This window comes from Palaemon carinicauda, chromosome 21 (assembly GCF_036898095.1).
Source record: "Palaemon carinicauda isolate YSFRI2023 chromosome 21, ASM3689809v2, whole genome shotgun sequence".
NCBI classification, from domain to species: domain Eukaryota; kingdom Metazoa; phylum Arthropoda; class Malacostraca; order Decapoda; family Palaemonidae; genus Palaemon; species Palaemon carinicauda.
In genome coordinates, this window is record NC_090745.1 from 37,087,044 (window position 1) to 37,113,774 (window position 26,731).

The 26,731-nt window shown below is 36.0% G+C and overlaps 1 protein-coding gene across 1 annotated transcript in view; it reads right to left on the reverse strand.

Moving 5' to 3' along the window:
• Positions 1–8,448: 8,448 nt before the first annotated feature.
• The window catches only part of LOC137615270 (protein mono-ADP-ribosyltransferase PARP3-like), a 352,885-nt gene continuing 334,602 nt past the window's right edge, over positions 8,449–26,731 (reverse strand). Inside the window, exons 11-13 of the mRNA XM_068344998.1 lie at positions 24,794–24,963; positions 21,457–21,621; positions 8,449–9,968 (exon numbers count right to left, since the gene is read on the reverse strand). Coding sequence (XP_068201099.1) covers positions 9,754–9,968; positions 21,457–21,621; positions 24,794–24,963 — 550 coding nt within the window. The 3' untranslated portion in view covers positions 8,449–9,753. The remainder of the gene's footprint in view (positions 9,969–21,456; positions 21,622–24,793; positions 24,964–26,731) is intronic.

Consider the following 26,731-nt stretch of genomic DNA (forward strand, 5'->3'; position numbering starts at 1 on the left):
CACGACCAGCATACATCTATTTTAACACATATGTTCCTCTAAGTTGCATGAGAATGACACTTCAACCTATGAAGAGCGGATAAAATTTTAATGATAAACATGAATAAAATAGAACACCACCTGGGATCTGACTATATGAATGATGACTTTACAAATGAGTCAGGAGTTACAATATACTGTATTAACACTGAAAAATAGAGTACCCCAAATTATCACATCATGAAATATCTATATTTCTTAGTTGTTTATGGTAGAAATTCCTTGAGCAAAGATGATGTTTGTGCTTTTAATTTTTAATGCAAAACAATCAATATTATAACCTCTGAAAAACAATCAATATTATAACCTTTGAAAATAGAATTTTAGTAATAAGTTTTTATTTCTATACTTGCTTGATATTCATATTGGTTTCATCTCTGGAAGCTTGGAATACCAACGTTACTCCTTAAAATTAAAAAGTTTACTGTTTTATTTCCTTCAATTACACGTATGCCTGTCTTTAACAATAGTAATATGATACACATGTCATATCGCTTCTTCAAAGTCTCAAAGTTGAAATACCTCCCTATCCTTCTAATGTCACTAATCATTGGGGTTTCCAGGAAAATAGGCATGTATATGAATATCAGGTGAGTGTAGCAATAAGAAATTTTATTAACAAAATTATGGTTCTTTCTATGAACCCCACTGATGTTCATATTGCTGACTCTCACATTTTAAAGGTGGTGAGTAGCCAGAGAAGGAACGACATAGGGTGTTTAACTCCCAATAATCAACTGAATAACCTCCTTGACTTACCTTTAGTCAAAGCTTTTGGGTACTCTTAACACCACATAACCCTTTAAGAATTTCTTTTATTCCCTGCTTACTCAATTATATAACAACAGCCTTAATTACTGTGCTACAAATAAATTTTTCTAAAACCAACACATTAAATTCTTAAGGTTACCAGACTACAACCCCAAAGTGGAATTCTACAAAACTTAGATTTTCCACCAGTCACTATTGGTCCTAGAGCCCAATTATCATGACATAAACCAGGACATCTTAAGATAATTTGGGATGCCATTGAAGTGTTGCTAAAATTCTTCCCAAACAAATTATTTTAGCAAAGATTTTAGATATAGTTGTACTTCTTATATCATGAACCCTATTTTTAAAATCTTTCATTAGATTTGGATCAAACTCTTCTTTAAGCTTCATGACCAAACCGTTATACTTCTTGGACAGAGGTCATATAATCCTAATAACCACAAAAAACTAAAATTGAGCACATTACCTCTAATGTTAGTAGATTCATCCAAATAATGTTGAACGTCTCTTACCGGTCAAGGAACGCTATCCTCTGAATAAGTGACAACTTCTAATACCCTTGGAATCGTTCAAATAAAAGTGAACAGCTCTTACCGTAAAGGAAAATCTATACCTTAAATAAACATCCCCCTTCATTTTGTAAAGAATTAAAAGTAAAAAATGATGTAAACCTTTGCCTCAAATTTATTTTAGCTCTGAAATCAGGCATGATGAAATCGTCTTACAGTTACCAAAGACTACCTTAAAAGAATTTCCTAGCATTTCACCAATTTGACAAACAGACACAAATTTTACTGCAAGATCTTAAGCAAAAGTACTGTATTTCAAAGGCTTAAAACGTGAACTATTTCAGTGCTTTAACATTACAGTATATGGCTGAAAAAAAAAAAAATTATGATTACCAAGATCATTTTAAAACCACGTTAAAATGCCTGGTACTGACAAATCTAATATTATTCATACACAGAAATCAGCATATATTTACTTTATACCGTCTTGGCTGAAACTGAAAGTTTTTGACCAAAGAAAAGGAAGAGTAAAAAGTTAAAAATACTATGATAACTAGATCTAATAACTGATAAAATCCCTGTCTTATACTAATCAAAATAAACTTTCCTTTGTTTTCACATATCCTCAATAAACTCTTTTGGAACCTATGATAGCCATCCTAGAAGAATTTTAGGTAATTTACTTCCAAGGACTCATTCAGTAAAATGTAGCTCATATGGATTTAGAGAATTACACAAAATTGTTTATCTGATAAGATTTATTGTAAAACTACCCCCTCAAACTTCAATAACAGGCCACACATAACTGTAAACACATCTTTTGTGGGTCACTATATGCACCATCTTGATGTTTACAAACATTTTGAATGTATCCATCACTTGCCAAATGATGTTCATAGGTGGCAAAGTGTAAAGATCCAAGTTTGTCCAGTCCTGAAACAGGGCAATTTCCTCCCACGGTGAACAAAATAAAATTAATCAAACATGACTGTAGAGGGTTGACCCTGTTGGTAGACAAAATTTTTTTTTTGCTTTCCCCTCTATGAGAAGAGGGAGAAGACATTTCTCACAAAATTTTTCCAAAAATATTTTTTCCTTCTATCTGGAACAGGGATTGGATCTCGACTCCCCTTGTTTCCAGATGTATGTCAATGCTGTCGTGGTGCCTGAGAATAATACCTGGGTCTTTTCTACCACAAGTGTTTCCTGAACCTGAAGGACCTTGAATATCACTTTTAAGTTCCTATTGTTATCCCTGTAACATCCATTTCTCTGAGATATAAAATATTTAGTTTTATCCCATCCTTCTTAGGAAGGATTAATAAACAGAGAGGGGTCTTGGATTAATCTCCTAGGAAACTCCTTGTAAAAACAGATTGACAGTGTCCCAACTATTTACTATAGTAGTTAAATCTACTTCTTCATCACCAGTATCAAAATTGTATCTAGTTCGAACATTTTGTTCCAATTTAGATTGAGATGAAATTGAAAGTGTCTCGTGGTAAGGCACTTATCGGAATGAATTTCCCCTAAAACAGACATGGTCAGTTAAAATCTCTCCATATCTGAACTGACAAGACTTCATTCTTTTAATTTTTAATTATATAAGGGAAGATTGAATTCCCTTATCTGATGGAAAAACTAAAAAGGAACTTCTATTTACACCCTCAAATAATTAGATCATTCAAATTGGCAGAAGAAGATACTTTTTAAGATCATAAACTCCAACCTCTGAAGAAACCTGAGGAACTCTACTTTGTGAATTTGCATCCTTTTTAAAGCATGTCAAAATTAGCCAGTTTACAGGTATAACAGAATTGTCTGTCACAGGATACTTAGCCTATGTAAGTGTGGCCCATCAACCTGGTGAACACTTGAGGGCTGCCCCAAGACCCAAAAAATGACACTTTTAAAAGTATACCTTCAAATCATTGATAAAGTGAAGGAATTCTTCAAATTTCAATGGAATGGAAGTTGGAAAAAGGCATCTGTTAGGTAAATATAAACATTCAATATCCTTTCTATATTGCTCTCAGACACATTAAGGGTATAGTATTTCCATAGAAAAAAAATATCTGAGAATTGCAAAATATTGATAATTGAGATAACCATAACTGGTTTCTAACCTCCAGATGCTTTAGGGAAAAATGATATGTAAACACCTTGACACAAGGTTTAATATCTATTACATAAAATATGTTACCAAACTTTTGCATTCACTTGATTAGGAAATAAGATACATTGCTGTATTGTCGAGTTAACGTAGATCTTTGAGCAAGTGAAGACTGGGAGATAGAGAAATCTGGAAACATTTTTTTTTTTACTACAGCCAGGAACCACAGATTGGGATGATACATTTTTTAGTATCCCTGCCTTATAAAATGGAGAAAACTTTTCTTTGATTCAATTAATACTACGTGACTGATCCTCAATTAGGGACATAGGTATTACTTTCATATTAATCTTGATTTTGCCATGTTCTCTTTTTAAAGGGAACTGTCATGTGTTCACTGTTCCCATTTCTTCAGTGCTCTAACTATGAAAAAAACAATACAAATATTAGAAACGGCACCAACAGTCTAAGTACTTGTTAGTTTCGAATAAACATTTATTTGACTTTTCATTAGTCAGTAAACGAATACCTGACTGCAAGAGATGTACTAGAGACCAGGATCTGAATTGCATTTCATATTAACCATTATTTCTATATTATCAAGGATTAATAAAAAATATCAAACTATACTCAATTTTTTTTTTAATGAAGCGCATTTGCACTGACTCGCTGTGGTGCCCTTTTAGCTCGGAAAAGTTTCCTGCTATCTGATTGGTTAGAATTATCTTGTCCAACCAATTAGCGATCAGGAAACTTTTCCGAGCTAAAAGGGCACCCCTCTGAGTCGGTGCAAATCTGTGTCACTAAAATGAATTGACTATAGCTACTGAATCTAGACTCTACCTCATTTAAGTAACTGGCAACATTAAAGAAATTGCTAAATAGATTATTTGAAGTTAAAACTTTGAAAGTAATCATATATGTCTTTTGATACATGTCAAAAGGCTTGAAAGAAATCATCAAGGTATTTGTAATAATAATCTGTAAAAGCCTTGATGATGGGTTCAAGGGTAAGGAAATGATCGTTATCCAAAACTTGTCTGACAATGACACATGTTATGGGATAGAAGGCTTTAAGACCAAACAAGAACTTACTTTGAATTTGGATTGACATTTCATATATCTTACCCAAAACAAAGTACAGTATGTACATGAAGTACCTTTTTTTTTAAAAAAGAAAATTATTTATCTGGAATATTACTTAATCTTCATTATCATCTCTTAATAATCTAATTTAAGATCTTGCTAAATTATTTTTCAATTGTTTACAAATACAGTGATACCTCGGTAGTCGAACGACTCTATACTCGAACAATTCGGAGTTCGACCAAAATTTTCGAGAAATTTTTGCTGCGGTGCTCGACCAAAAATTCGGTACTCGACCAGCCGAACACGTGACGACCGCATGGGCTTTGTGATGATCGCGCCATCTCGGCCACTCTCGCTTGTTCGGGAAGCATCAGTTCTCTCGAGAGCGTCACTCAGACAACGCGCGATCAGCATTCGTTGTGATTTAGTGATTTTCAGTGCTTTTAATTGCTTTTTTAGCTTTCATAATGAGTCCCAAGAAAGTAATGAGTGTTAAGGGGAAGGAGAAGAGGAAAACAGTGCGAACAACGATCGAGTTGAAGAAGGAAATTATAGCGAAATATGAGAATGGTGTACGAGTGTCCGATTTAGCGGTAGAATACGGAATGGCGAAGTCGACCATTTCTACGTTTTTAAAGCATAAAGAAATGATTAAGAAGGCGAATGTTGCAACGGGAGTTACGGCGGTAACTAAGCAAAGGCCACAAGTGATTGAGGAGATGGAAAAGTTGCTTTTAATATTTATTAAAGAAAAACAGTTGGCCGGGGAAAGTGTTAGTGAAGCGTTCATTTGTGAAAAAGCGTTGCATATCTATGAAGAATTAGTGAAGAAAAGTCCGAGTACCAGTGAAAGTGATTCATTTACATTTAAAGCGAGCAGGGGTTGGTTTGAAAAGTTTCGTAATAGAACAGGTATTCATCGTGTTACTAGGCATGGGGAGGCAGCTAGTTCGGATCAAATTGCAGCCGATAAATACGTGGGGGAATTCGATCGGTACATAAATGAACAAAATTTGATCGCACAACAAGTCTTTAATTGTGATGAGACTGGGTTATTTTGGAAGAAAATGCCAGCCAATACGTACATTACCAAGGACGAGACGAAGATGCCAGGTCACAAGCCAATGAAAGATAGGCTAACATTGTTGCTGTGTGCAAATGCAAGTGGCGATTGCAAGATCAAACCCTTGTTAGTGTACCACTCGGACAACCCCCGGGTGTTCAAACGAAATAATATTTGTAAAAGTGCACTACCAGTTATGTGGCGCTCGAACACTAAATCTTGGGTCACAAGACAATTCTTTACTGAGTGGATAAACGAAGTGTTTGCCCCCCAGGTTAAGGCTTACCTCATTGAAAAGAGCTTGCCAATGAAATGTCTTCTGGTTATGGACAATGCTCCTGCACATCCTCCAGGTCTCGAGGATGACTTGAAAGAAGAATACAGCTTTATCAAAATCAAATTCTTGCCCCCCAATACTACTCCCATACTCCAGCCCATGGACCAACAGGTCATTTCAAACTTCAAAAAACTCTATACCAAGGCCCTTTTCAGAAAGTGTTTTGAAGTGACCAGTGACACGAAGTTGACCCTAAAGGAATTCTGGAAGGAACACTTCAGCATCCTCAACTCTGTTAACATGATTGACCAAGCTTGGCGAGGTGTGACCTATAGGACATTGAACTCTGCCTGGCGTAAGCTGTGGCCATCATGTGTCACAGAGAGGGAGTTTGAAGGTTTCCAACCAGAGGCGGGTCCAAGCACTGCTACCCCTGTAATTTCTGATGACACTGATGTCGTTGAGGAAATTGTTGTCATGGGCAGGAGTTTGGGGCTTGAGGTCGACAAGGATGATATTGATGAGCTTGTAGAAAGCCATTCTACCGAGTTGACTGTGGAGGAATTGTTGCACCTGCAACAACAACAGCAGCAGGATCTGATTGTGGAGCAGGAATCTTCAGAAGAGGATGAGGTAAGGGAGGATGTTCCAAGTTCTCTCATCAATGAAATTTGTTCCAAGTGGGCAGATGTGCAGGCTTTTGCTGAAAAATACCACCCAGAAATTGCAGTAGCAAACCGGGCAGTGCATATGTTTAATGATAGTGTCATGTATCATTTTCGAAGAATACTGCAGAGGAGGAAGAAACAATTAACAATAGACCAGTTTTTCACAAAAGAAAAGAAAGCTGCTACATCAAAGCCTGTTTCTCCTCCAAAGAAGAGACAAAGAAGAGAAGAAACCCCTGAAATAGATCTGCCCACCCTTTCATTGGAGAGAGAAACAACTCCTGAAGGAGAACTACCCCGCCACATCATGGAAGGGGACTCTCCTTCCAAGCAGTAACCTCCCCCTTCCATCCTCTCCACATCCATCCCTGTATGCCATCGAACCGCTGCTCAAAGGTATGTTCACTACAGTACAGAAAATGGTTTAAAATTGTTTTATTTTAGTACAGTAAATGGTTTAAAATTGTTTTATAGGATTTTCTGACCAATTTCATACACATTTAGATAATTATTGTTGTTTAGGTACACGTTTTATTAATATTTTGGGCCTGTTCGAGTGCTTGGGAACGGAATAGAATATATACCATTATTTCTTATGGGGAAAAAAAATTCGGTACTCGAACAAATCGGAGGTCGAACACGGATCTCGAACGGATTATGGTCGAGTACCGAGGTATCACTGTATTGGGGCTGAAGTGAATTTGATGATATGCTACACAACCACACAATGAAGTTTTTTTTTTTAAAGGGCCCTCATTTCCTCGAGAGGAGAGATATGATATCTTCAAGAGTCATGACCATCTCAGCATATAAAGGATAAGTGGTTCCATAGAGGCACTTACTTCAACAAGGACCGAGGCTACCATCTTAGTCCTCTGCCTCAAAATTCTAAATGTCCTTTGAATGCCTAAAAATGCAAGACTGCAAAGGTATTGCCAGAAAGTTCTCAAGTAAATAAAGAATTTAAGGCTGTGTGAAAGAATCTTGAATCTGGGATGCGCCATGTACCAATAAAACCCTTAGTGAACAGTGATCTAGAACCACTAGATACCACTCGAGTTAGGATAGTTTTGAAACAGGGCAAGTTAGGCCTGAAATATTACCCTGAATCTAAAACTTAATGGCCTTCTGACCTTCCACAAAAGAAGCTGATGAGGATAAACTATTAATAAGATTATGACTATCAAAAGCAAAACATTAGACTGTAGCAAAGTCAAAGGCTAGAGTGGCCTTATCATCATTTTTCCATCAAGAAACAAGTAGCCTAGTCTTTTCTGGATTTAACCTGATCTAAATGCAAGGTTTATGCTTTGAACTGGAATCTGATCATGAAATATAATTCCTAGAGAGGAACGGTGAAGCGTATGCACTCCTTACAAAATTCTCTCAATTAATAAAGAAATTGTCCCTGGCTTGTGGCAAAGAGAGTATATGGATTATGATTACCCAAAAACAAATAACAGTAGTGAAACCTCTAGATACGAAAGTTTCTGTAAATGAAAAGCTTATTTTACGAAACATACAAAGATTTCATTGCCTAATATTATAAAAATTACTCGGGATACGAAATAAAATTCGCTGAAAATTTTAAAATCATGTTACATGTAAAACGTAACTCATTATACGAAAAAATTATGTCATGAAAGCCACTCCGGAATGAATTAATTTTGTAACCTGAGGTATTATGACAGCGATTTCTAACAAATCAAGAAAAAACATCATAAAACCCCTTGAATAACTATAAAAAATGACAAAACCTGACATCTAGAGCTGCAGAGCATACTTTTTCTTGCTTCACTGTCGACTTTTAGAATGATAAGCGATATGATATGTTCAGTATGCTATTGCTGAAAGATGCTCATAAATTTCATTGCTTTACCGGAGGCATTAGTATATTGGAAGAAAGAAAAAAAGGAAATTTCTTAATTGTATTGAGTAATGTTGACATTTGAAGCATCTAAAGACAAAAGCATTATGACCATCAGGGGAGGTTCTTAGAAATAAATAACAGAGTACTTTTAATTGAATATAAATGATATGTAGAAAGTTAATTTTTACACATTTACGAACACCTGTACTAAATATCAAAACTTGCATTTGAAAGTGGAGCAAATTTGGCACTTACTGGTGATAAATTATTATTTAGTACCGGTGAAGATTATTACATGAAATTCTTGATTTGGAAGAAATGAGTTTAAATTTTTAACAATAGGTCTGTTAAATTGATGTTTCATAATTTCTCTCCATTAACATGTTCATAATTTCTCTCTTAAAAGTTTCATAAAATTCATTAACTACTTTTGTGAAAATATTGTTCTTGGAAAAACTGCCTAATCTGATCAAAACATATATAGTACGTACAAGTAATTACCTTAAGAATAAAAATGAAGTCTATATAAACCCAATTTAAACAGAATACTGTATGACAAAATGTGCATATTTGGGGCAGTGAGGTCTCAGAAGTTACCTGTTTTAAATTAGTACTGGAAAAAAAACTTTACCTAAATATCAAAAGTATATCACTGTTGATTTTGAGTTAAAATAAAGTTACCATGGGTAGGAACTGTTCTTTAAAGTGGGAACTTCAAACAACCTAGACTGAATCAAATTAGTAAGACAATAACTCCAAGTTAATTAAGAAGATTTATAAAATGAATAAAAATGTAAAATAAATTATATTAAATGATTCATATATGGGAACTATATTAGGTAATGCAACAAAGGGAGGCTGAAGATTAACATCCTACAAATGATTAAACAGCATCCATTTTACATAGACAATTTCATCTAAGTAAACTAATAAAAAAAAAAAAAACAGAAGGAATATCAGAGTACATAAAAAAATTGCAAAGTTTTTTTTTTCTTAAACCAATAAGACAGTCTAGCTACCTAAGGAAATTTCTATTAGAATACTTCTACTGTATTTTTCATGAGGCATATGATTAACAACTACTATTGTACATGGATTTCTCCATTAGTTATCACATGAGAATACATTATATGCATGAATGATTGTGCACAAAATATTAATAACTACTGCTTACATATCAGAAACCTCTGATGAAACTGTTATATGTGTAATGCTCCTAGGTAACTCCATGATCACCAGTGAAAACATAACCATACACTTTTATCTAAATGCATCATTTACAAAAATGTTATAGTAATGAATTCTTTCGTACAGAAGACTTACTCTTTCCTATATAAGATTTATTCATTCTTTATTTAGGATGAAACTTTGGATTTTTCGATTTTGCAAGGGATTTATCAAATGAATATTTAATAAGATAACGTATTCGTGTTTGCCCCTCTTTGTAAACAACATACTCTGACCGTAAAAACCCACTAGACTCAAAATCTTTCTGGGGAACTGGTGCACCAACAGGAATAATAACCCTTTTCCCACCAAATGTCCGGATCTGGTCCCTTGATGAATCTGAAAGTAAGAAATTAATGACAAGTTAAACTAAACTTAGTACGAGTTCATTAATCATTATTTTATCATTATATTAATAAGACTCCAGTCAGACCAACCATTCCTGGGTTTGATATTTGTGAGCAGGCCATAGGATTTCTTAGGGCCATAGGTATTTATTCACAGTTATATAATACTAAATACAGAACAGGCCTTGATAAAAAGACAGAAGTAATGATATTCATTGTTATATAATGAAGTTCATAAAAGCATCCACAATTATATGAAATCAAACAGGAAATCCATTATTGAAAAATGGCTTGATAATTTAATTGCTATAATATAACAGTATCAGTCACAATTTACTCTCTTATGTTATATACTTCAGTATGCTGTACTTTATTTGATTTTTTATAACTAGATGCTTTATGCAGTTGAGGTGCATTTACATTTATATAATTGACAATGTACCTAAATTGAAGACAAAAAAACTTGCAATTAACTAGACCAAATACTGAACAACACACTCAATTATATAGTAAGGGAGAGTACAGTAAGTTGAGACTGATCCAATTATATAGTAACAATAGCCTTTGGTTTTCTGTTTGCTTTTATATAACTATTGATACTTTCCTGTACTTGGTGTTACACAGCAATGAATATTAATACTTTTGTCTTTTCTCTCAAGACTGAAATACACAAGATTTTTGGTTAAACAGTACATTAAGGAAATAGCAGATCCTGAATATTCATTAAGGATGCAGCAATTAATCTCATTTTTAACATTCCCAATCTATAACCAAAATCAAAGTTAAGAAAGGAACACTCGAAAAATTACCAGTGATACAAGTATACTGTACATTATTTATTCACTCTACCAAAAATTTTTATGCAAAGCAAATAATCTAGGGGTATTGGAATGAAGGAAACGGTGAATAAGGTGGCAACTCACAAATCATATGAAAAAGCTTATGTACCTAATCAACTGGAAAACATTACAGAGAGTGGCAGATGCAAGTTGTAATACTTTTGATGTGGAGTGATATTTACTACATAATGGTGAACAACCTAAGTCTTTATTGAAAATTTTGTGGCAAGAAGAAATATTTCCGATGTGTTACAGATGGAGGATTTAAGGGTTAGAAGAGACTAAAAGTACAATAGACCTTATTTCATAAGGGGAGTATATTGTATATGCCAAATGCATAGACTAGGCATAGACTATCTCCTAAGGTTTAAAAGTTATGGCCAATATTAAATTTTTATTTGACTTTTAACATTTAAGTATGGTCTTGATCTCTCTTACACTGCAAAATACTGTAGCATCATTAGCGGAAAATCCTTAATAAATAGGAAGTCTCTATCTTTTATACCATAATTTAAAAGTTATGACAAGGTTACATTCATTCTTGTATTCTTATCTTTAATATAATCCTGATCTTGACACTGAATCCACCAAACAGAATCTTGCTTTAACCCATCCTTTAGTATGACGTACACTGTACGTCAAAACATGCCAGGTAAAAGAATGCATGACATACCAGAAATGTCTTTTTCAAATATAAACCACATGTAAGTAGAAATCATTTGTTTATCCCACCAATGAGTAAATTACATGCTTGTATATCATACGTAATGGATATTTCACTAAAAATATCTCCTTCCCTTGATTTTAGCCCCACTTCTTTCTTCAGCCAATCTACTAATACTTTGGGATTCTAGCCTTTACTTTTAGTTGTATAAGGGCTACTTTAGTCTGCTGTTGAGACCATGCATAATCACACCACTCTCTTTAGCCAATGGCAACATTCCTTACACGAGGCATTAACCTGTCCCTAAACCCCTGACACCTAGCTTAGAGACGCAACTCTGCTCATTACTCTCCCTACCACCAACTGAGACACTTGCGATTCTTCTAGGAATTTATTTATTATTTTGATGAACATTACATTTTGGTTACATTGCTAATATTAACAATGTGTAAAATGTTCTTACTTGAAAGCAATAAAAAAAATTTTCTTTCCAGAACTTCACCTTACCTCTTGGATCTCAAGAGCATTAAGATGTACTTGTAGTTTACAATTGTGCTGTTATATTTAATTTACAAACATTTTTAGTATACTTGGTTTGTGCTTAATGATTGTTATGGCATCAGAGTAGTTGAGGCATGTTTTCTGTTAGTCCTGGTATGTGATTTATGCTCATTAAATATAAATGAGTTTTGGACTGTGCTCGTTCCCTCTCCATGTTTACTGTGTAGTAGTGGCCTCTTAGCAATAAGACTACAGTATAAAGAGGAATTTAATTCTCCTTATGCTCAGGCTTGCATCATCAGTATACAAATAAGTACAGCAGTTTAAAAAATGCCTGCTGTGGATTTATACAAATAACTAAGAATTAAACTGATCAATATTGTACTTTGCATCACTAATCCACATAAATGTAGAAAAACTCATGTGAGTGAAAGAATCATAATTACATGTACTGGGAAAGAAAAATAAATTGTCTATAATCACTAAACAATGAATTGAAAGATTTTTTTTTCTAAGAAAAAAATACATGACAGTGCCATGCTTTTAAGTTTTTTAGAGTAAAGTACAATAGAAAAGAAAACTTTTGAAAAATTTAATCTGTAATCAGCAGTAAAGCAATTCAATTAAACAGGGAAATATAGGTTATTATAAAATAAGTGCCCATATATATCCAATGGTGACAAATTTCATATGCAGCTACTGAGGTGGGGTCTGGCACTTGGTAGTGAAGGGGTTAAGAGTTTTTCAATGCCAGAAATACAAAGAAAAAGGAAGAGAGGGATTAGTACAATCCTATGGCAGAATATTAAACTTTTGAGCAGAAGTAGAACACTTCTGTTAGGTTTGGAAGGCACCTTACTCTGAAGTAGGCATTGTATTAATAGGACCATAAGCTTGTATGAGATGAAGAGAAATTTGTCGATTAGTAGCAACCTTTTAGTAAGCAGTGAAAACATTTGTGATGCATGTGTATGGCCTGTATTTCTATGTAGCACAGGCTTGGCTCTGACAAAGGTACTGGATGAGAATTTTAGAAGTTTGACTACACTGCTAAGATTCATCGTGGGAATGTAGTTGGGAGTTCATATTTCAAATGAGGAAATTTCAAAGATTTGGTGTCTAGGGTCTGGGATTAGTGAATAGAGATGTCGAAGAATGAGATAGTTTGAACATGTGTTTAGAAGGGAGGAAAAGAACAGGTAATTAGTTAGAATAGCTGTAGATGGAATATGCAAGATACAGATAAGTGGTAATGAACTTAAAATCATAAGAAAATGACATAAATGGAAACTTACACCCATTGGAAATAATGTATATTAATATATGCACAAGACAGAAGTAATTTTGATGCATATAACCTTTATAGTGGATTTTCATTATACTTTATCATAGACGATGGCTGTTTGTTACTAGTTTATGGTATTAAAACATCAAAGATATTTTTTATCTATGCCTGAAAGTCTATCATGATGACTTTATAAAGAGCAAGGAATGTTTCATAAAAGTTCTTGTTTGGTCTACCATAATAGACATTAAAGGGTCTTTACAGTTTCCCTTCTACTTTACTTTTCTTTCTGCATCTTGCTGTTCAACCTCTTTTACCTTAGTGTATGTCTTTGGGGTCTCTCTCCCCCCCCCCAGTTGCACCTTGGTACTGGAAGGCTTCTTCTACCCCAGTGCCAGGCCTTGAGTTCTAAATTTCACAAAACCAATACAATCCATTGTATCAAGAAACTAATGTGAGCTACTGTAGTCATCAGAAATACATTTATAACAAGGGGTTAACTGCTATACTATAATTATTCAGTAGCTACTTTCCACTTGGTAACGGTAGAAAAGACTTTTTAGCTATGGTAAGCAGCTCTTTTAGAAGGACACTCCAAATTAGACCATTTTTCTCTATTCTTGAATCGTTCCATAGCCTCTGTACCATGGTCTTCCACTGTCTTGGATTAGAGTTCTCTTGCTGGAGGGTACACTCGGGCACAATATTCTAACTGTTTTCGCTTCCTCACTTGAATTCAAGTGATGTTTATTGGTAGGATAGCGTAGGCCTCGGTACCATAACTGATAATAAAGGTAACCAAACCATATTTACTTTTCATATTATTGGCATAAGTTCATGATAAATAGCCTATTTGAGGAAATATTCCATAACAACAATGAAATCAACTGTTTTCTATGAGAGGCCAGCTGACAAATTGCAAACATCTGGTTGTGGTTACGTTCTCAGCAACCTTTTATCTTTCTTTAATCTTTTGATAATATTAATGGTATTGTTAATAACGGTAGTAATAAAATTTAGGTAAGCATATTTATTTTTCATTAATAATCCAATGATTCAAATTATGCTCACTCTTTCCCTAATCTCGCACCATCTTCTGTCACATCATACTGTCATTAGAGGTAATTTGTCATTGCAAACAAAATGGTTTTATGTGATGTGAAGGAGTTTTTAGGGATCTGGAAAGTAAATTATTTGTAATAACATCACCTTTACTAAATGGTCTTAGTATCATTAGTTATTACTTGGATGTATAAATGAGTTCTGTTTGTTCATTATGATCGGCAATGTAACATAAACAAAATGTTTTCTATTTTAGGTGGCATTTTAGGAAAACATTATATAAAATCACTTTTCATTTATTTTGAATTTATATGGATAAAATATGTAAAACAACATTAATAACATCATTATTACATAATGAATACTTGGTAAGATATCTGTTGCTGGAAAAGCTAACCAATACACAGATGTGTAAATGCGTTTGTTTGCTAGTTATGATTGGCGAAGGACTGTAAACAAAGCAATGGTTTCAGTTTTAGGTGGTGTGTTTAGCAAAAGCACGATATAAAATCTTTATTTATTTTGGATTTCTAATTATACAGTAAAAAGGCAGCCTACTATATACACTGATGGTTTTGTAATTCACCAGTCATCTTATACAGCAGATATGATCTAAATTCATTAAAATTTGCCCTAATTTTCAACCTTGTCTTATCTGAAGGTCGTTTGTGTACGGAAATATATGGTAAAACATAAGTGAAGTACTCATAAGTCTGATAACTGCTTGGTCCTAGTATACAATGACCCCTGGAGTTTTAACAAGTAGAGTTGGTTCTCTAGTTGGAACGTCTGATCATACCTTAATTTCTTTAGTAATAAAAACTCATGTAAGATATTTATAAAATCTCAAGCAAACAGGAATGACATTTTGAACGATCTTTTGAATTTTAATTGCTCACACTTATATAAAATCATGAGCTTGTTATTCTGTTGAATGAGAATCTGGGTAATATAATTGGCAGGCATACCCATTATTGTGTGTTAATATACCAAATGAAAGATAAACCCAGGTTCATTGATGATTGCAGACATGCTTATTTAGAGAAGCAGGAGGCCTATCATCTTTGGAAGGGTAACAGATCAGATTTGACCGAGTAACTATACGTACTCAGCTAAGAGCTTGCTCAACTGAAAAGGAGTACAATTTAACCATAAAGAAACCCTTTCTGGTACAACCCAGGAAGATTAATGCAGGGCTAGCCTTAAATTTGTACTCTTTGGTGTAGACTTAACAGTTCCTCCTTCACTTAAACCAGATGGCTCTGTCAATCACTGTCCAAAGGAAAAGGTAACCCTTTTGGCTGATGTGTTTGACAGTAAGCATAGAAATGAGAAACTCAATCTTCCAAATTCTAGTTTTCATGAGGCTAAACTAAATGGTTTAGCTTTTCAGTTCTGTGAAATTAAAACACTCTTGATGGACCTTGATGCTTACGGAAGTCTATAACCAAATGGTATTTTTCCTTTGTTTTTTTATAAAGACTGCTGATTCCTTGTCTCCTAAGTTGTCCAATATTTTCTGCAAGAAGAGATTCTTTAGGAACTTGTTGGAGAATTAGTAATGTTACTCCATTAGGTAAATGTTTGTGGTAGCTCTAACCCAGTTGGTTCCCACCTAATTTCCATAACTCCCATATTATCTAAAGTTTTTGAAAGTCTTTTGGAAAAACGTCTAAATAGGTATGCCGAAGGTAATCATCTGTTCCCTAGTTTGCAATTTGGCTTCTGTAAAGGCCTTTGAGCTAGTGATGCCCTTCTTACAATTTCAAATGCTGTATAGCAATCCCTTGAGTGTGGTCAGGTAGTTCATATCATTGGCCTTGATTTTAGTGCTGCCTTTGAATGGGTTTTTTGGGCTCAGGTCATGTCATTCTCATGGAAGGGTTCCTTTAAGTAGCCTTCTAAGGGCTATTTGCTACAGTGATACTCCTAGAGAAATAAACCAAAGGTCTCCAGGATTCTAACTCCTGGCGCGAGTATCCAATAAAGGATATCGCATAATATCAGGGGACGTATTCTAGATACGACACATGGCAATCTTCACCCTGAATAGATTTAATGCTTTGATATAAGGGGAAGAGTGGCAAAAGAAGGGGGTACCGTTCTAGGTACCCAGTGTACCTCCTTCCCTACTAGTACCGCGATGCCATTCCTTTTCTTGTGTGTTGTGCTCCCCGTTAGCGCGGTGTTTTGTTACAAGTTTTGGAATTATTATCATGCAATCTCCAGCATTTTCATCTTCTGGAAAGTTGAGTATTAATTCTTTCCTGTGTATAATTTTAGTCTCCCTTTTCACAGTTCAAATTTTAATAATTTAAGTGTGTTTGGGTGAGCGTTGCCGAGACCGGAGGCAGCCATTTTATGACTGCAGTCGTCTGTTACAATTGCATTTTATTTAGTCAGTAGGGCGACACTTCCCGGTATTAAGCTACAATATTAGCTAGTTAGGCAAATTATACAAGATGAGATATTGCATACATGAATATTATTCCTCTTCCTATTATGTGGCTTTACTTATCGTATGCGGAGGGAACCCCAGTGGTATCAACTACCTTGGCCGGGGCTCCTACCAGTAATTCCCCATGTTTAGCCTCACCCTATCGTTCCTTCTCGATTTGTATGAGAGTTTACATTCTCTAGAATCTTTAGATAAGTTATGATATTCATTCTCTCTCAGAGAGAAGAGGCTAAACCCTTCCTCCCTCCCCGAGTGTCGCCGCCATTATAAGCGGCAACCACTGTTTCTTTCATCGCCGTCGAGTAGAACAAAGTTCTTACAGCCTCTGGTTTTGATTTACTGTAGATAGTGACTAACTCATGGTGCCCTCATCTTGCCACCGACGATGTCGTCAGCACGGGAAGCTATGCTTCCTCAGTTCATTGTTGAGGAAGGCGGCATACTTGCCGCCACCTCTTATATCAATAAACTATAAGACTCTGAACCCTTCCCTTTCTGTTGAGAAAAAAATCAATCCTATCGTTAGGGAAAATATAATTTTTTGTTTTTATTAGATATATGATAATATATGTGTTCTCCGTTATATTTTTGGTCCTTCCCATTGTCTAACGACAATTTTTTATTGCAGCAAGCCCTACTCTCTGTAGGGTTTGGAGAGAGCAACGAGGAACCTGGAACCTGGAAATATATACACAAGAGCCATTAGGACATTAACGAAGCCCTACTAATACACTTTGAGAAAAATGGAATTGAGTTTGTCAAGTTGTGAATGATGAGAAAGTAACTGTTTTTGACTGCAGCATCAAGTATACAGTATTAATAATTGACATGTTTCATCCGAAACCTTGCGGTTGCAAAGCCAGCGTACATGTCTTGTATGTGAAAAGGAATTCGGAGCGCTGAACCTCACTGATTCTTGGCTCTCTGAAGACAACAAGGTACTGACAGCAGCCCCTTTACCCAGAAGGGAAACAGAGTATCCGTCTAGTACTGCTCATAACAATTATGAAAGTGGTTGATGGCCTGTTACCAGTGTGTAGTGGTCTGTGATGCTACTCTTTATTCATATTAAATTGCCTGTGAACTGTAAGTCCCATCAATTGTTTGACTGAATAACACCCCAACCAATGTATTATAAGGCCATTGGTGATTGCTCGTGTTCGACAGTCAACACCGTAAAGTTAATAAATATTTTGTTTCGATGTGCGAAGTAGCAAGGAAAAATCTCGCTAAATGAGAGTGTCATAAACATTAATAGTTTACAGGAGCTATTGAAATGGTATATCTGGTCGAAGGCCCAAGAAGTGAATTCAGAGGTTAGGAGGAGAGTGACTGTGTTCGAATTTAGTCTGAATTGTTTCAGACTTATTCAAAGCCCCTTCCAAGAATGAGAGATTTAGGTTCTACTGTTGTTGACAAAATTTTCGAGACATTGTTATTGTGGGCCCGCAGAAACCTGTACGGCATCGTATGCGGCCGTACTGTTCAGAGTTTGATAATTTTAAATGACTTTGCAGCTTAGTAGTGAACTTGATATTGAAGGGACAGTATTGATTCAGGGAAAATTATTGCAGTACAGTATTTTCACAGATTTATATTTTCTTATGGGTGGTTGGTTTGAGATGGCTTAGAAAACTTGAGTGTCCAGCATGTGAATAATTTTTTTATTTTTATTCAAAATTTGTTGATCTTGTTACCCTGATTCTGAAGATTTACATAAAGGGATGCTAATTTTGCCTTTAATTTATTATTTTAATTGACAAAACCATGTGAATGTATTCCTAACAGTTTTTTGTTTCATTTTCAAATGTTGCCGGCAGGGCTAGTACCTGGCGGCACTGGCCCAGCCGACATGCTTCCGGCTGGGTTAGTACCTGGCGGCACTAGCTGACAGAGAGAAAAAGCATGGAGTGAAGGGCTGCCTTATTAAAATGTATGTTTACAATAAATAAGGGTGTAAGTATATAACCTTACTGCCTTCCTCCAGAATGAGGGTTCAAACGGAAGGGTAGAATGCATCATTCAGGCTTCCATCTAGCCGCAAGATCCGTTGCCGGCATTGCCATTTTCAGGAATGTGGATGACAGTCCAAGGGAGGACTGAAGAACCTTCAGCAGCAGAAGGGTCTCCCACTGGCAGCCCTCATAGCCGGCACAACCTTCCCAGAGCCTTGTGTCCATAAGGGAAAGACTGAGTGACTAAACAGCTGCTTATGTAAGAGCTTGGCCGGCACCGCAACCCACCCGGCATGCGGTGAGATTGCAGGACAACGGCCACAGGATTGCGATGGCTAAGTTATCGGTAAAGGACAGAGAGGGGAAGGGAAAGGGTCTTGTATCAAGTGTAGAAGAAGGCGGCAGGATTGCCGCCACTTCCATACAAGAGTGAAACAATGTTTCAGTATCGGCAACATCCTAGGCAGCAGAAGAATACTATTCCTCAGCCTAGGGTCTGCCGACACAGGACTAGTCTTCTAGACCGCAGGGGAGAAGGTGGCAGCATCATACTACCACTTCAGGTGCGGCCTAGGGAGGCTTAGCTTCCTATGCTGGCAGCTGTAAGCCGGCAGGGAAGTAACTACTCACTCTGCTGCTCTGCCACCGGCAGAAAGACTGAATACTCTGAGGTTCTGTCGAAAACCAAAGCCGGGATCTCGCCGGCAAAGGTGGGAGACAGAAAACCCTAACCTAGTCAAGCCGGAGTGAACCACTCTATGGCAGGACCAGATAGGGTTGCCGCCTGCGGTGGCACTCAGAGGAAAGGAGGGATTACCTTTAAATCTCCACAGGAGACAAGTATCGAGTTATATAATTCTAGGAGATGTACTATCTCCCGTAGAATCAATAAACTGATACACGAGGGTAAACAGGGATAATATCTGAAAGTATACTACAGCGCCAAGGCTAGGTAGCCTAGCGCAAGATGAGATCTCAGGTACCTAAATCGCCGAAACTCTAACGTATACGATCGACCAAAGGAAGAGGAAATTATGCATAAAATATATATCTTTACTAGTATAATTGTGTCTAGATAGCTTTCATAATTTATTAATGCTATTACAACCGGGAAGTCGTTCTGCTAACTAAATAACACATGCATAACAAACAACAGCGCCCATGTTGTTACTATTCTTAAAATATTTTATTTTTCCTTGTTTCCTTTCCTCACTGGGCTATTTTCCCTGTTGGAGTCCCTGGCCTTATAGCATCCTGCTTTTCCAACTAGGGTTGTAGCTTAGCATTTGATGATAATAATAATAATAATATCACTGTAGCCAAATATCCCATAGAAAGCTACCTATAGGAACCTTCAATCAGGACGACATGGCTTGAGCCCAAAAAGAAAAAGCGTATGATGACAATCGAGATAAACCATGAAATAATCGAAAAACATGAGTGGTGTACGAGTGACTGAGCTGGCTCGCTAATATGAGAGGAGTACATCAACAATATGTACCATCCTCAAGGAGAAGGATGCTATAAAGAGCACCAAGCCTTCCAAAGGAATAACCATCCTTACCAAGCTGCACAGTGATATTCATGACGAGATGGAGAGGCTTCTTTTAATATGGATAAAGGAGAAACAGTTGGCGGGATTTTTTTTCAAGTGTGTGTACAGTAAGCTAATTTCATTTAAGTTATGTTACGTAGTGTTACAAAAGTGTAGCGTACCAAACGTGTTGCCGTCAAGTCTCTCTCCCTCCTCCTCTATGCACACCGCCGTTAGCCGCTACCGTCTGTCTTGAAGGTAAGAACTCCATAATAATGTCCCATTTTATTGCAGATCATAACCAGTACATAGGTATTTGTTATTTTGTGAGCGTAGGTCTTGAATTAAAACAATTAAAAACATATTTTCCACTGTAATTATACTGGTTTTAGCTGTTTTTTCAGAGGATGGGACCGGAATAATTTTTTTTAATGTGGAAAAAATTGATTCGAGATACGAGCGAATTGGCATACGAGCTCAGGTCCCGGAACGCATTAAGCCCGTATCTCAAGGTATTACTGTACTGAAGGCCTGTCTGACTTGCAGGTCAAGTACTAGATGTCTCTAACCAGAAAACCAAGGCTAAAACCTTACCTGTATGTGAATTGCATGCAATACAGAAAAGTATGATAAACAAAAATAACTATTGATAATGATAAAGCCACTTAAAATGTAAGATAATTATTGTATGTGATGTAATTTAGAAAAGCTTTCCCATTTGAGAAAATTTTAGTGTACTGCTTAGCTAACAATGCACACCATGTGGATTTTTTTTTGTAAATATCAGTTAGCCTCGGAAGCAAAGACCTTTATACAGTATACAGATACTCATCTGGAGGTCAATATCCCTTGACAAATAACTGTTGATACACACATACCTGTGCTGTGTTAGTTATATGTTTTGAGTCCTATTTTTACAGGACAAAGCCAAACGCATCACGGTATGATATAAAACCCTAACACAAACTACGCATAACTAACAATGACCTTATCTCTACAAACGGGACAAATCAGTGTTAGAGTAATTTATATCAATAATAATTACCATCAGTTAAGCTAACTATTACTGATGAATAGTCCTGATGTAATTTAACAAATATGTAATGATAAAGCATGTAGCAATAATACTTCTACCTTTGTGGACACATAATGGTAAATTTACCCTGCATAAATATTCCTTACCTGGCTCTACTCTGCCTTTAGCTGCAACACAATTAAATCCTTCTGGAGGTTGTTTCAGAGATGAGTTTCCCATTTTTACATATTTGATTCTTCCAAGCGCTGCTTCCACTAAAAACATGAAGCCAACATTTTTTTCTCCAGCATATGTTCCCCAGTGCACACCAACTGAAAAAACCAGGAAAAAACTGATTTTGAACTGAAGTATAGATAATAAAAATGTTATACAAGTAGAACTGTAAAGTCAACAGAATGTGTATTGTACAGAATTTTTTATCATATAGTATAGTAGTACAGCTTTGGATTAGCAGAACAATCTGGTTTGGATTTAAAATAAATAATTTTACTTATGCAGGATCAATTCAGGACTATATTAAATAAACTAGTTTATATAATTAATATACAGATGACTTGAGTAGATACAAAGGAAATTAAATAAATTCAGTTCTATATAAGTAAAATATAACATTTTAAAAGTACTTTAATTTTTCCTAGCTGTACAAACCTAGGTCCTTCAAAATAGGGATATGATATCAGTTGAGGCTGGAACAGCCGTTAAATTCATCAACAAGGTAGTTAACAATAGTTGGTGGAAGCTTCTTAAATTTCACCTTTGGCTCAGGACAGAGGGGTGGTTGAGATGGAAAGTTAAATTTTAAAGGACTAGGTTGCTTGAAATGCGAAGTTAAATTTTAAAGGACTCGGGTGGTTGAGGTGGAAAGTTAAACTTTAAAAAACTCTATTTATCAGTTAAGAAAAATACAAATTACTACTTGAAATATTTGTCTGTTTCCTTTGTGTATACAAACCTCTCTCCTTTAAAATAAGGAGAATGGCTGATTAGTGAGATGGAAATCCCCCTAAAACTGAAACTGGTTGGTTCTTTTTCTTCCCCGGAAGTGTCAATCTGCCTGTTTCTGTACAGTAGCCAAAGAGATGTCTTCGGCATCCTCCTATCTATTTATCATTGGGATGAATAGGCTGATATGGCCTGGCCTGTCCAAGAAGATTGGTACATGGTTAAAGGAGGGATCCCTTTCCCCAAAAGGGGGAAACAAGTCTGGAATAATATACCTGGTATATGATGATCAGTAGGTTGGTATATACTTCACCATCATCCCCTTCATCTAGGGAGATGAGGAGATACTTCTCTAGATTCTAAATTATGGAGCTAAGAAGAGTAGCTTTCCAGCATCAAATCAGATCCAGCGAGTATCGCTTCGACAGCTTTGTTCCCAAGAGAGGAGCACAAAGAGTGAAGGAGAAGAGCCAGTCATTTTACCTTCATTCCAGATTTACATCTATATGTTGCCATAGACAAGATGCTTAATGTTCTGCATGGGAGCTGGGCTTGCTACACAACTACCTGAGCAGCTACCAAGCATAAAGGTGCCAAGGAACTTGCGAGTATACTCCCACAGATTTAAGGCTGTGAAGGTGGTCTCGAGTTTATACACCCCAGCCTCCAACACCTGAATGACTGCAAGATTCCTCTTGAAGGCAAGGATGAGGTCTATAACCCTGACTTGTGAGCTCACATCTTAGCTGGTACCCCGACCCTCTCGGTAGTAGCACATTATGCTTTACAAATTGCCTCACAAAGTCAAAGACAGAGCGTGTATCTCAACCCCTCTTCTTGGTCCAGCCAGTGCTAAGGTAGTCACTGGCATTCAGGTTGGAAGTGTAATCTTTAGATAGTAATGCAAAGCCCTTATGGGACACAAAGCATCTCCTCTTGAAGATCGTCACCATGCTTTACGTAGAGAGGTGTTGGATAAGGCCTCAAACCTGGGAATGTCACGCACTAATGGGTTTTAGGTTTTGGCCATGAAACCTGGCCCAAAATTCAAGAGAGACCTCCTTCCACCTCTAAGCAAAGGAGACTGTACAACTCGCCTAATCTCTTCACCGATGCTTAAGTAACAAAAGACAGTTTTGCGAGTCAGATCCTCGACCGATGACCTTCTGAAAGGCTCAAAAGAGTACGCTTAAAAGCCTGGATAAAAAGGGTCACGTCCCAGTCTGTTTGAAACTCCTCAAGAGCATAGAGAACTCCCACAAGGAGTGGTCAGCTCTCCCTGGACAATTCTATCCTGTTCGTAATACTAGGCAGGCAGTTAATTCTAATAGCCAGGCCTTCTCCATCATGAGGCTCAATACTACACAGTATTCTAGAAGTTTTATTCCAGCTGTTACCAAGTTGTGGAATGGTCTTCCTAATCGGGTAGTTGATTCAGTAGAACTTCAAAAGTTCAAAGTTGGAGCAAATGTTTTTATGTTGACCAGGCTTACATGAGTCTTTTTATAGTTTATATATGACATATCTGTTTTTGACGTTGTTAATAGTTTATATAGGACATATCTGTTTTGACGCTGTTACTGTTTTTAGAATGATATATTGTTGATTTAATTTATTCTCATCATTTGTTTCTTTCCTTATTTCCTTTCCTTACTGGGCTATTTTTCCCTGTTGGAGCCCTTGGGCTTTTAGCATCTTGCTTTTCCAACTAGGGTTGTAGCTTGGATAGTAATAATAATAATAATATCCTTCAGTTAAAACATCATGCTTACGGGTGAGGCGTGGCCTTGAAAGCAGCACCTGAGAGGAGCATCTTCCGGTGCGTTGTGAAAAGGAATTCTCTCAAAAAAGATGTTGGAAGACACCAATCATGTAGCAACTTCATGGATTCGTGATACCTCTGAAGGGACAGCTGACAGAGAAATCAGGGTCATAGAGAGTTCTCTTGAGACCTCAACTAGTGCTAACAGATCGGGATACCACTCGCACCTGACCATCTGCTAGCCGCCGGGGTCATCCTGAGTCCTGGCATAATGAACACTCGGCTGTTTAGCCAATGGATCAGGTTGACTGGCAGAAAAGTATAACCGTCCAGGTAATCCCATGGGTGTTGGAAGCGACTTCAACACGACCCATGGGTCTGAAATGGGGAAGGAATTGGCTAAAGACAGGGAGCTTCCAGTTTATCCTTCTGTGAACAGGTCAATTACAGAGAACCCTACAAAACCAGAATCCTCTCTCCTATGCAGCGATGTAGAGATCACTATAACCTTACAACATACCCCTGGCAACTCAGTGTAAGAACTCCATGCCACTCCAATGTGTGTCTGCTTCGTCAGTTCACGAACTGAGATTTACATACTGTACTATATTTTACTTTTAAGTTACCTAATATGCAAAATATAAAGTGCTTAACCTTATAACATGCTGTTTAATAACAAAGTTAAGACATAGATGACTATTTAGTGGCCAACTTTACTTGAAATAAACTACTTTATTAGTAATTATAAAAATGATCTCACTTAGAAAAAATTAACTTACCATTCCATGAACTGCCAGCATGGTCAGGAGTCAAGTGGATGCCTCTGCCCAAATTGCCAACGGTAAAGGGTGTAATTCTCATGCCTCCTTTCAAGGCAGCTGCAACACTTCCAATATTAACTCCCAGCCACAGTAGCTTTCGGTAATCGAGGGAACGGAACTCATCAAAACTGGGATTTAAGAAAAATTTCAATTTAAAAGATGAACTGAATACACAAAATGTTATATATAATCTTGAAACAAAAGTATACTTTAAATTATTCTAAAAGACCTAAGTTTATTTTATTGTTTTACATTAAGCCAACTTTATGTTGGCATGCATCCTAGACAAAGTAAAAATATTTTTTTTTTTATTGAATTTTCCTATTTCTACAGAACTACTGTAAGAATGTATATCCTAATGTTAAGAGAAGTTTATATATATATATATATATATATAATATATATATAATATATAATATATATATATATATATATATATATATATATATATATATATATATATATATATATATATATATGCAGAAGAACCACAGGGAAAATGAAAATACGAGATATAAGATTAAGTCGTGACTAGTTTCGTGATAGTTCTTCAGAGGACTGATTTATTGAGAGAGGTTTCTTTACATTTTATAGGGAAAGTAAACGTACGAAAATACATTTAGAGACTTATAGAACAATGACACTCCCATACCAGCTACCTGGCCAGTTATCGGGTGTTTACTGGGCGGAGATCAAACCTCATTAGACACCTGCCAAAAAGGGACAAGAATTTACTGGTCACCAGAAATGACCCTTTTTGGCAGGTGTCTAATGAGGTTTGATCTCTGCCCAGTAAACACCTGATAACTGCCCAGGTAGCTGGTATGGGAGTGTCATTGTTCTATAAGCCTCTATATGTATGTTCGTACGTTTACTTTCCCTATAAAATGTAAAGAAACCTCTCTCAATAAATCAGTCCTCTGAAGAACTATCACGAAACTAGTCAGGACTTAATCTTATATGTCGTATTTTCATTTTCTCTGTGGTTCATCTGCATCTGAGCATCACGTTTTCCTGTGATTTTTACACAATTATATATATATATATATATATAAATATATATATATATATATATATATATATATATATATATATATATATATATGTACTGTACAGTATCTATATATATATATATATATACCGTATTTCCCGTGTACTAAGACGCACCCTATATTTAGCTTGGTAATTTTTAGGAAAAAAAGAAATGGAGGATTTAACAATATATTGTACCAGAAGTTTCTAGTCGGCGAATTCTAGAATGTTTTTTTGTTTGGTATAGATAATTTCCATATTTATAGGTATATTATGAAATGTGTTAGGTTAACATCAATTAGCTGTATACCTGTTATCCAAATTTCATTAAATGTTCATATTAAAACCACTAAACCAGTCGTAGTTGCTACTATTGTAACAATGTTATCAAGTGTTTGTTTACACGAAAGCAGTGTTGCCAATTGCACATGACCAAGATTCGGTAGAGAAGTAAAATACTAGTAATATTTCCCAATCTCTTCGTACAAATTTCATACAAAATTAGTAACTGATCAAATTTCATACAAAATTAGTTACTGATCAAATAAAGAATTCTGTAAAAATTTCGCAAGGTGGAATATTTTTTTTCTGTTTGTGTGATTCTAGGTTTACTTGGTTTATAGTTAACTAGGTAACTGCACTCAACTTGCAGTGAGATTTTTTCAAGTTTCTGTTCACCAACCACTATTTGTATAATTTTGCAACCTATACAACTAAGTCATTACTGAAATATTGCTTTATTACAAAATATCAACAAAATATGTGAAAATAGATAAATACAGTGGTACCTCTCCATGCGAATTTAATCCGTTCCACAACCGACTTCGGGTGTAGAAAATGTTGGGTTGTAGAAACGAATTTTCC